The sequence below is a fragment of the Salvelinus sp. IW2-2015 genome, linkage group LG8 (assembly GCF_002910315.2).
Source record: "Salvelinus sp. IW2-2015 linkage group LG8, ASM291031v2, whole genome shotgun sequence".
NCBI lineage: Eukaryota > Metazoa > Chordata > Actinopteri > Salmoniformes > Salmonidae > Salvelinus > Salvelinus sp. IW2-2015.
In genome coordinates this window covers 52510170-52521709 of record NC_036848.1, presented here as the reverse complement: position 1 = coordinate 52521709, position 11540 = coordinate 52510170, and the positions used below count along the sequence as shown (strand labels likewise).

General features: G+C 41.2%; 1 protein-coding gene across 4 annotated transcripts; it reads right to left on the bottom strand.

Moving 5' to 3' along the window:
* Positions 1–6457: 6457 nt before the first annotated feature.
* On the bottom strand, positions 6458–11526 carry LOC111968121 (B-lymphocyte antigen CD20-like). 4 transcript variants are annotated; one of them, XM_023993676.2, is made up of 7 exons: positions 11355–11526; positions 9736–9864; positions 9299–9409; positions 9050–9106; positions 7180–7359; positions 6853–6966; positions 6458–6593 (listed from the first exon to the last, which is right to left on the bottom strand). In XM_023993676.2, exons 2-7 carry the CDS (start codon positions 9862–9864, stop codon positions 6555–6557), a joined length of 630 nt encoding a protein of 209 aa, XP_023849444.1. In that variant the 5' UTR covers positions 11355–11526; the 3' UTR covers positions 6458–6554. The 4 variants fall into 4 exon arrangements, with proteins under 4 accessions (XP_023849444.1, XP_023849446.1, XP_023849445.1 ...); XM_023993678.2 differs by having other exon boundaries at positions 9736–9886; positions 11355–11442; XM_023993677.2 differs by lacking the exon at positions 11355–11526 and adding an exon at positions 10681–10768.
* Positions 11527–11540: the final 14 nt, after the last annotated feature.

The window sequence follows — 11540 nt, the reverse complement described above, 5'->3', positions numbered from 1 at the left end:
GACCACATTCTTGTTCCTCTTTGGGAGGTGAGAAACTAGAGTGGTGGTGAAGGGGTGAAGGCAAACTTTGATATGAAGGCCTCTCTCCCCCTTGTTGCAAGGAGTGCAGGGGGGAGCTCAGGCTTATTGTGCCAACCATGGTGATCTTCTTCTTCAGGAGCTGCTGGCTGAGTTCGTAAGAGGTGAAGAAATTGTTCCACGTGACATTGTGCCCCCTCAGTCCATCTGTCACATCAAGGAAAACCCGCATCCCCTGGTTCTTCACCGGGCCTCAAATGGTCGGCTTCCCTGTGTAGACTTGCATCTTCCAAGCGTAGCTGGATTGTACGTCACAGGCCACCCATATCTTGATGCCATACTTTGCTGGCTTGCTGGGTATATACTGCCGGAAAGGACAGCGAACTTTTGACAAAAGGGATTACTATCAGTAATTCATATCAGTGTCACAGAAAACAATCACATAAATCAATGATATATCAATAAACTATACAATTAACAATGAAAATCACTTACATTACAGATATGAAACTAAAAATGTACCTCTGAATGGAACCAGTAGCTCTTCCACTGTTACTTCAGGCCCAGGGTTGTAGAGGTATGGTTGACACTACACCCACTGCTCCCAGACCTCTCTTATGGTCGCCAGTTTGTCTCTCACACATCTTGCAGGTCTTGACTCACGGTTATCAAATCGTAGCATTCATGAGAAAGTGTGAAAGACTTTCAGTGGCATCGTGGCATGGAAAATCGCTCTTCCACTCTCTGCATCCCAGACACCACATGTAGCCTTGCCTCAGGACCTATACACACTCGCTAAGATTAGCAGCCCTATGTAGGCACGCAGGTCAATCTCATCCATCCTTTTCCAGTTGTCTCCATATTTACGGAAATTATCCAAATTTGTGGCTGGTGTGGCTGGTGTGATGAACATGTTGAATGTTGAGGCGATGACCTGGGCATGGGCAACTGCATGTCTTGTGGGCCCTGGGGTCCTCCTTATGACATTTTGTGCTGCCATCCTGCCCTGGTTGTCATGTGGTGACAAGGACCATGTTCATTTGCTGTTCTTTGACAAAAATGTCTCTCTTTCAGCCTGGGGGATTTCTTCTTCATCTGATGATGCATCGTGTTCTGGGTTGTATTCTTCCCCATCTTCTTCTTCAGATACATCCTCCTCTTCTAAATCATTGTTCTCTTGTTCCTCCTGGACATCTGAAAAAAATCAGATCTACGGCCTGTTGGGCACTGAAACGTGCACTCATGGCTCAGCAAAGAGAGAACTGGGGGGGATTGTCATCTGCAGCACCTTTTATAGCCTCTGTCTGCATTCCCCATTAGTAAACAATGCTTTCAAGAAATTTTTATTTTGTCTGAAATGTTGTTTATTTTGTCTGTGAACTTGAGTCATGTGTGGGGTCGTGGAGGAGAGATGCTGCACATGCACAAGAAAGTTTTAGTTTTGTCTGAGTTCAATCAGTAGCACACAATCTCAATTTCTCATTGTGTGTGTGTGTGTCTGTGTTTTTTTGTGGTGTGTAAATTATTTTATAACGGCCGGGTCAAAAATGACCTTAAGACAATCTTTGTACCCTGGAGGTGTACAGCTCTCATGGAAATATGAACAAAGGCGATGTTTCACTTTTCCTAATGTTGGGGTCACTCTAGGAAAAGTCATCAAATTTCAAGGTGAAAAAAATATAATTTAGGGGGTTTTCTCTGCTGTTAAACATAGTGGCGGGTCATTTTTGACCCTAAAGATAACACACCCAGTCACTACAAAGATACAGGCATCCTTCCAACTCAGTTACCGGAGAGGAAGGAAACCTCTCAGGAATTTCACCATGAGGCCAATGGTGATTTTAAAACAGTGTGTGTGCGCGTTCGTGCGAGTAGAAAACTGACCCTACTTGTAGAGAAACAKCAATGCCATCCTCCTCTCTTTCATGTTGACGGAACGGTCTATGACTCTGTCATGCAGTACATGCTGTTAAGATAGCTCCGACAGAGATGGTCGCCTCGCTTCGCATTCTTAGGAAACTATGCAGTATTTTCGTTTTTTTATGTATTATTTCTTACATTGTTACCCCAGGAAATCTTAAGTCTTATTACATACAGCTGGGAAGAACTATTGGATATAACTTACCAACATTACAACCAGGATTACGACCAGGAATATGACTTTCCCGAAATGGATCCTCTGTTCAGACCACCACCCAGGACAATGGATCCGATCCCAGTAGGCGACCCAAAAACAACGGCGCCGCAGAAGGGGCAGACGGAGCGGTCTTCTGGTCAGGCTCCGTAGACAGGCACATCGCTCACCGCTCCCGAGTATACTACTCGCCAATGTCCAGTCTCTTGAAAACAAGGTAGACAACATTCGAGCAAGGATTGCCTTCCAGAGAGACATCAGAGATTGTAACATTATCTGTTTCACAGAGACATGGCTCACTTGGGATATGTTATCAGAGTCGGTACAGCCACCCGGTTTCTTCACGCATCGTGCCGAAAGAAAGAAAGAAACATCTCTCTGGTAAGAAGAAGGGGGGGGTGTATGCCTTATGATTACCAACTTGTGGTGTAATCATACCAACATACAGGAACTCAAGTGCTTTTGCTCACCTGACCTAAAAATTGTAAACTGGAAACCATATATCCTGAGGCTGAATTTATTGTAGCTGGGGATTTTAACAATGCTAATCTGAAAATAAGGCTCCTGTAGTGTGTGCGTACTGGCGGCAGAGAAGTCTGGCGCAGGAGAGCAAAAACTGATTTACAACGGCTCAGTTTAATAAACAAAAGCATCGTAAACAGAACATAAATCATTGGGTAAACAAAACCCGTTACACACCAGCAGAACGTGCACAGGCACTACAATAAACATTCCAGACAAGGACATGGGGGGAACAGAGGGTTAAATACACAACATGTAATGATGGAATTGAAACCAGGTGTGTTGAAAGACAAAACAAATGGAAAATGTAAGGTGGATCGGCGATGGCTAGAAGACCGTGACGTCGACCGCCGAACGCCGCCCGAACAAGGAGAAGGGACCGACTTCGGCGGAAATTTTAGCTCCCTAAATTTGATCAGCATACCGAATGCGCGACTCTAGTTGGCATCATTCTGGATCACTGCTACTCTAACTTCCGCGATGCATACAAAGCCCTCCCTGTCCTCCTTTCGGCAAATCTGACCACGATCAATTTTTTTTGCTCCCAGCCTATAGACAGAAACTAAAACAGGAAATGCCCGTGCTCAGGTCTGTTCAACGCTGGCCCGACCAATTGGATTCCACGCTTCAAGATTACTTTGATCACGTGGACTGGGATATGTTCCGGATAGCCTCAGACAACAACATTGATGTATACGCTGACTCAGTGAGCGAGTTTATTAGCAAGTGCATGGGTGATGTTGTACTCACGGTGACTATTAAAACCTTCCCTAACCAGAAACCGTGAATTGATGGCAGCATTTGCGCAAAACTGAAATTACGAACCACTGCTTTTAATCATGGCAAGGCGACTGGAAACATGACCGAATACAAACAATGCAGCTATTCCCTCCAAGGCAATCAAACAAGCTAAGCGTCAGTATAGAGACTGACGTAAGTAGAGTCGCAATTCAACGGCTCAAACACGAGACGTATGTGGCAGGGTCTACAGTCAATCACGGATTACAAAAAGAAAACCAGCCTCGTCAGGGACACCGACGTCTTGTTCCCAGACAAATTAAACAACTTCTTTGCTCGCTTTAAGAACAATACAGTGCCACTGACACGGCCAGCTACCAAAACCTGTGGGCTCTCCTTCACCATGGCCAACGTGAGTAAAACATTTAAACGTGTTAAGGATATATTTGGCTGTTCTCGCTTCATAATATGTAGAAGTTGTCCCTTTTCAGGCTTAGAAAAAGTGATTGCTAAATGCTAACTCCCGTTCGAATAAACTGGTGGTTAGCATAGCTAGCATACAGAAATCAGTGGTGGTAGTCTAATCGTTTTTAACGGTAATGCAGTTGATTGGTAAAGATGACATGAACATGTGTTGGGGTTGACATCCATACAAGCATTATACGCAGATTTTTATGACGTGCTTCCATGGGGCAGAAATCAGGGTGTTGTTGTGATTCTTGATAGCAAGAAAGACAAGAAATTGCCATGTGGGGAATCGTAAGTGGCTTGTTTCAGCATGTTTAATCTTGTTATTGATACCGTATTGTTCTGTGGTGTTTAAACTGATTTCATGTCAATGCTAATATGGCTAAACATTGTTAGCTAGCTAACCAACAACTGTGACAATGATTTGAGAGACAGCAAGTGCTCATTGTGCAAATGTATTTATGTTTTCAATAAACATTGGAGAGTAAGATATAGCTTACATTTTGTCAACAATCCAAGCCAACTCCGTCMGTTTTGCCCCATAGCTGCTCATGTGTCTGTGTTTTTGCTAAACAACCAACCCCTCTATAATGATCAGGTTCATTTTCTATTGCACTACATGGATGTTGTTTTATTTTGAAATTGAAGTATATTTTGAAAATACAAAGATGTTTGCTTTTTGTATATTTTCTTATACTGTTACATAGGCCCTAATTGAGCAATTTACAGTACCAGTCAAAAGTCTGGAAACACCAACTCATTCCAGTTTTTTAAAATATTTGTTTTAAAACTATTTTCGACATTGTAGAATAATAGTGGAGACATCAACACTATGAAATAACACATATGGAATCATGRAGAAACCAAAACAGACAGTGTTTGCCTTGATGACAGCTTTGCACCCTCTTGACATTCTCTCAACCAGCTTCATGAGGTAGTCACCTGGAATGCATTTCAATTAGCAGGTGTGCCTTGTTAAAAGTTAATTTGTGGAATTTCTTTCCTTCTTAATGCGTATGAGCCAATCAGTTGTGTTGTGACAAGGTAGGGGTGGTATACAGAAGATAGCCCTATTTGGTAAAAGACCAAATCCATATTATCGCAAGAACAGCTCAAAAGCAAAGAGAAACGACAGTCCATCATTACTTGAAGACATGAAGGTCAGTCAATACGGAAAATTTAAAGAACTTTGAAAGTGCAGTCGCAAAAACCATCAAGCGCTATGATGAAACTGGCTCTCATGAGGACCGCCACAGGAAAGGAAGACCCAGAGTTACCTCTGCTGCAGAGGATAAGTTCATTAAAGTTACCAGCCTCAGAAATTGCAGCCCAAATAAATGCTTCACAGAGTTCACGTAACAGACACGTCTCAACATCAACTGTTCAGAGGAGACTGTGTGAATCGGGCCTTCATGGTTAAATTGCTGCAAAGAAACCACTACTAAAGGACACCAATAAGAAGAAGAGACTTGCTTGGGCCAAGAAACACAAGCAATGGACATTAGAGAGGTGGAAATCTGTCCTTTGGTCTGATGAGTCCAAATGTAAGATTTTTTGGTTCCAACCGCCGTGTCTTTGTGAGACGCGGTGTGGGTGAATGGATGATCTCTGCATGTGTGGTTCCCACCGTGAAGCATGGAGGAGGTGTGATGGTGTCGGGGTGCTTTGCTGGTGACACTGACAGTGATTTATTTAGAATTCAAGGCACACTTAACCAGCATGGCTACCACAGCATTCTGCAGCGATACACCATCCCATCTGGTTTGCACTTAGTGGGACTATCATTTGTTTTCAACTGGGTTTTGTACACCTTTATTTAACTAGGCAAGTTAGTTAAGAACAAATTCTTATTTACAATGATGACCTACCCCGGCCAAACCCTAACCCGAACGACGGTGGACCAATTGTGTGCCGCCCTACGGGACTCAAGTGTGCCTTGATACAGCCTGGAATCGAACCAGGGTCTATAGTGATGCCTCTAGCACTGAGATGCAGTGCCTTAAACCGCTGCGCCACTCGGGAGCCCAACACACCTCCAGGCTGTGTAAGGGCTATTTGACCAAGAAGGAGAATGATGGAGTGCTGCATCAGATGACCTGGCCTCTACAATCACCCAATTTCAAACCAATTGAGATGGTTTGGGATGAGTTGGACCACAGAGTGAAGGAAAAGCAGCCAACAAGTGCTCAGCATATGCTCAGCATATGAACGCCTTCAAGACTGTTGGAAAAGCATTCCAGGTGAAGCTGGTTGAGAGAATGCCAAGAGTGTGCAAAGCTGTCATGAAGTCAAAGGGTGGCTACTTTGAAGAATCTAAAATCTAAAATATTTTGATTTCTTTAACACTATTTTGGTTACTACCTAATTCCATATGTGTTATTTCATAGTTTTGATGTTTTCACTATTATTCTGCAATGTAGAAAGTAGTAAAAATAAAGAAAAACCGTTGAATGAGTAGGTGTGTCTAAACTTTTGACTGGTGGTGTATGTTATATTTATTACAAAGTACAAGTGTATAGAAAGACGAGTGTATACAAAGACAATTCCATATATGTGGATTTAAAGAAATGTTCTACATATTTGTGAATACATTTATTTCATATCAATGGGCAAGTCCAAATGTTTTATCTATCCATCACGGCAGAGACAGTCAGAAAAGCCTTGTTTTCTTTATTCAGTCTGGTGATGGTAGATCTTGCATTACCACAATTGCCTGTAAAGAAGAAAGAACAGAGTTTATCTTAGGCATTTCTGCATGAGATAGACACACAAAAAAGGCATTATATACACTGTACTGTATATAAACATACACTGTAATAACATTAGTTGCAGATAAGATTATGTCTGGTTCTGTAGGGCACTTATAAACCAAAATGTATTTGATTAATTGTACTGGCATACTGACCACAGTCTACAAGCCTCAGGTCACAATACATATAGCTACGTTTTTAAAGTTTGTCACAGTACTTTACCTGTGTCTTGCTGGAACGCAGGGCAACCCTGGCAAATGATGTCATCACAATTAGGAGCACCATGCCTACTAAGCTCTGGTACATAAATACAGCCTCAAGGCTGATCAACTGGTACTGTGATGATGAGAGAGAGCAGAGAATGAAAGGTATCTTTATTTAGACAGAATGAGAAAGGTTACAGACGTTTTAAAGATGTGTTATAAGATGTTTATCCGTTATTACATTTTAAAAGAGATTGTGACGAAGCAAATTCCTAAGCTCTAAATATAATTGATCCAGATAACAGTGATCCGGAATCACAACAACAGCAACAGCAACAAAACATACCATATGTTGTTTACGCCAGGGGACTACAACTCTGCCAGATTCTGTGGCGTTGTAGTCATAGTGGTAATGATCATAGTAGTCATGTGATTGCCGAATGTGCAGGATGCCTTTAAGGAATTCAAAGAAAGCCACTGTGACCCCCAACATAGAGATGATACTAAGGGCCAGGCTTGCTGTCACCTACAGGGTGAGAACAAATAAAGTGGTGAAAGAACTGCAACCACTTTGTGACAACGCCTCTTTCAAGGCACTTTAACATGAGGTGAGCCGAAAATTTAAAAGGCATTTATTTGCTTGACATTTCCAGACTGAAGTACAGAGTGACAATCACATTGTGATGAACTGTTGTCAGGGTCTGGGAACAGTCCTAAAGAATAACCATCTTGAAAATTGCCACTATTTACCTTTTGCACAGTGGTTTTTACTATGACTAATAAGAAAAAGAGAATGGGATGAGGAACTGTGGTCTGACATTCATTTACGTTTTTTTTTGGTAAAAGTTACTAAATTCAAAAGGCACTAGCACATCTGAGCAATCTTTTTTGCAGGTGCATGGTAACAGTTGAACAAGACGAAGGAAAAAGGAAACCGCACACTGCTCTTGATAGTATCACGGATCTTTAATAAGCTTACGTATCGGCCTCACGGCCTTCGGCAAAGCTTTTGTGAGTTTACATTTMTTTTGCACCCTTATGTAGACCTAGCCCCACCCACATCCGTTCCACGCATCGAAAGGGGTTGGAGGCGAAGGAAAAACAAATAAGTGCTACCAAATATAACTATGCATTTCATAAATATTCAAATAAAGTGTGTAATAAGACATATTAAATACGTCTGTAAAACCACAATGAGGACATAGACCTACCGAGCAAGTTATGTCCTCATTGTGGTTTTACAGACGTGTTTAATATTTCTTATTACACACTTTATTTGAATATTTATGAAATGCATATTGTTATATTTGGTAGCACTTATTCGTTTTTCCTTCACCTCCAAACCCTTTCGATGCGTGGAACGGATGTGGGTGGGGCTAGGTCTACATAAGGGTGATAATTWAAAAAAAACTCACAAAAGCTCTGACGAAGGCCGTGAGGCCGATACGTAAAGCTTATTAAAGATCAGTGATACTATCAAGAGCAGTGTGAGGTTTCCTTTTTCCTTAATCTGATAAAAGTTACTGAAAAGAGATCTCTCTGTGGAATGCACACATGAACACTCACTATACACTTGTGTACAAAACATTACAAACACCTGCTCTTTCCATGACATAGGTGACTAGGTGAATCCAGGTGAAAGCGATTATCCGTTATTGATGTCACCTGTTAATTCCACTTCAATCAGTGTAGATGAAGGGGAGGAGAGAGGTTCAAGAAATATTTTTAATCCTTGAGACAATTGAGACATGGATTGTGTATGTGTACCATTCAGAGGGTGAATGGGTAAGACAAATTATTTAAGTGCCTTTGAACGGGGTATGGTTGTAGGTATCGGACACACCAGTTTGAGTGTGTCAAGAACTGCAAAGCTGCTGTTTTTTTTAACGCTCAACAGTTTCCCGTGTGTATCAAGAATGGTCAACCAACCAAAGGACATCCAGCAAACTTGACACAACTGTTAGAAGCATTGGAGTCAACTTGGGCCAGCATCCCTGTGGAACGCTTTCAACACCTTGTAGAGTCCATGCTCTGGTGAAATGAGGCTGTTCTGAGGGCAAAAGGGAGTGCAACTCAATATTAGGAAGGTGTTCCTAATGTTTTCTACATTATATTTTTTATATATTGAATATCGTTTGCCATAGTTATGAACAGGAATGTGCCATGACTAATCGTTCATAATGCCTTTGCGCAGAATTCCAATTCATGGGACTCACCAGTTGTTTTGAAGGATTCTTCTCTGTGAGCACATATAACAACCCAGAGATGATGAACTGTCACAAAGCAGAGGGAGGGGGTTTATAAGTTCAACAACATGCCCAAACTGTCATGGGAGAAGGTCTGAAAGATATCATTGAATGGAAGATTAAGAAATAAGGGTTTTTAGGACTGAAAGGTATGTCATGTTAAGACATTTGGATTGTCAGTATCATAGATTTATATAGACACACGCAAGAAAGGCGTACCAGGATTCCTAGCCAAAAAGGGGTGAAAGTCTCAGCAGAGGACATCAGTGTATCCAGCCTCATGGGAATCCCCAAGATGAAGAGTGATGATCCCATGAACATCATTACAATCTAACCAACCAGGAACAAAGAATAAATAGCAGCATTACAATCTAACCAACCAGGGACATAGAATAAAGACACCGAAATAATCATATGTTTACACAAAAATGAAGAGGTATCTGGTAAAATAATGTTTTCATTATGATTACTGTCGTGACATATGTTACCTATAACCATGCTATTACCACTTTATTTTGTGCTGTAATCTAAAGTGCTAACACTAACTTAATGAATGATAAATACAAACATTTTACACAAAATAAAATGTTCACAGCAGTGACTCCTTGGAATATTTGGCAACAATGAATACATCAGTTGTTTGTTTCCAGTCTCACCCCAGTACTCTTTGGCTCGCCTCTGATGAAGCGGTGCAGTGGTTTACTTCCTCCCACCATAGTGGTATGTGGCCCTCTTTCTCCCCCTGCTGGACTGATGTCGGACGCCATGCTCATCGACATGATCATCTGTTGAAGGATAGTGACCAAACTGTAGGCATAACAACATTGATAATACCATGACAGAGAACCAGAAGAGGGCCTTAAAAAGACAGCAAGATCAGCTGTGATGAAAATAAATGAACATTAACCTGTTTGGTTTTAATTACTCTATAAACTATGTGGGAACAGTGTTAGAACAGTTGCAAAGCAAACCTAAAGCAGCCGGAATTGAAAATGCTTTTGTAAAGGCCCAGGCCCCAATCATAAGGGTGTAGATCTGGGTGAAAGTTCAAAATGACATGATATTCATAACACAAAAAGATCTTAGCAACAAATGAACCATCTGAAAACAACGCCAGAACTCATCTTGCCTACATGTGACAACCATCATAAGTCATAAACTGATAGGTGTAGCCAGCCAGATGCTATATGCCTCATCAAAACAAGATAGCCTAAGCTTTTAGTGTTTTGAAAACATATATAATAAGGTTGAGATTGAATACTAGGTCTGAACCTATAACTCAAAACGAACTAATGTCAGATAATATAATGTGTTGTATTCGTCTGAAGAGAACTGCAATATTCATCAAATAGTTCAACATCAACAAAAAAACATCACTGAAATTGCACAGAGAACCATAGAACCTATGACATAGATAATATGATCACTTTCAAATGAAATTTGATTACTGTCTGTGACATATGTAAACATTCTAATCTAAGTTTTGTTAATAAGAGAACCTAACCTGTTTGTTACAAATTCACAAATAATTGAACTGTAGCATATTTAACAGATAGATACTCTGCATGTATAGCATAGAAAGTAGTGAAATAGTTACAGACCTGGCTTGCCTGAAACAAAACTGCGTAGATTAACTAATATTACACAACTGGAGAGAGATATTTACATGAGGGAGACGGGTGGGTGTGGGGATGGTTGGGCGGGAGTATGATAGGGCCACAGAAACGTGCTTACAATGGAATCTGTCCCTAAACATTTAAAGAAAATGAACACTTTTGAGCGAGGTAGAAAGAAAAGACAGAGCAGAGTAGGACGTTGCCATCGTGCACTACAGGTTTATTTTGTTTATTCATGTTGAATGACCGTCAGTTGAATTTCGAAGAAAAGACATCGCTGGTTTTGTTCTGCGACCCCAGCTGCTTTCCGACATGAGAGATGAAGAGAGAGCATGGAGAAGAGTACTGGGGGATGGGACATGCGTTAGGGGCTTAACAGAAAGCAGAGGGAGTGGGAGGGAGAGAGAAAAAAAGTTTTACACAATGTCTACTTTCATTTGGCTGTGGGTGAGATTGCTAAAGTGTTTCGTAAGGAAGAGGGAGAAGAATGAGATGAGATGGATCATAAAGGGTATAAAGGAATGGTTTGAAGCAATATCTGGGTGTAACATCCTACACATTCAGGATTCAGAAAATATTCCATGCAGAGATGCTTTCTGAGCTAGTGAATAAGGGAAGAAATTGAGACATAAAAGGATCAAGATAAAATTGTAGCTTACCAAACTGTTGAGTTGATCAGTTGACTAAATCAAGAGGTAATCGTTCTGAACTTTCCAACAAATGTTCACTTTTAGGTTTTCCTGATCACTGAACTCAACTTATATGTTTCTGGCCGTCGAAAACAAGCCTTTTTAGCAATGTATAACATTCCCCAAATTTTATGAGACCATTCCCCCCCCCCGCCC

Bases quoted from the DNA above. Each gene is read 5' to 3' on its own strand.
- LOC111968121 (XM_023993676.2), bottom strand. From the start codon at position 9,864: ATGATCATGTCGATGAGCATGGCGTCCGACATCAGTCCAGCAGGGGGA. The intron at 9,410-9,735 runs GTGAGACTGGAA...CTGGTTGGTTAG, and splicing joins GCGAGCCAAAGAGTACTGGG to ATTGTAATGATGTTCATGGG. The intron at 6,967-7,179 runs GTATGTTTTGTT...TCATCATCACAG, and splicing joins CCTGGCGTAAACAACATATG to TACCAGTTGATCAGCCTTGA.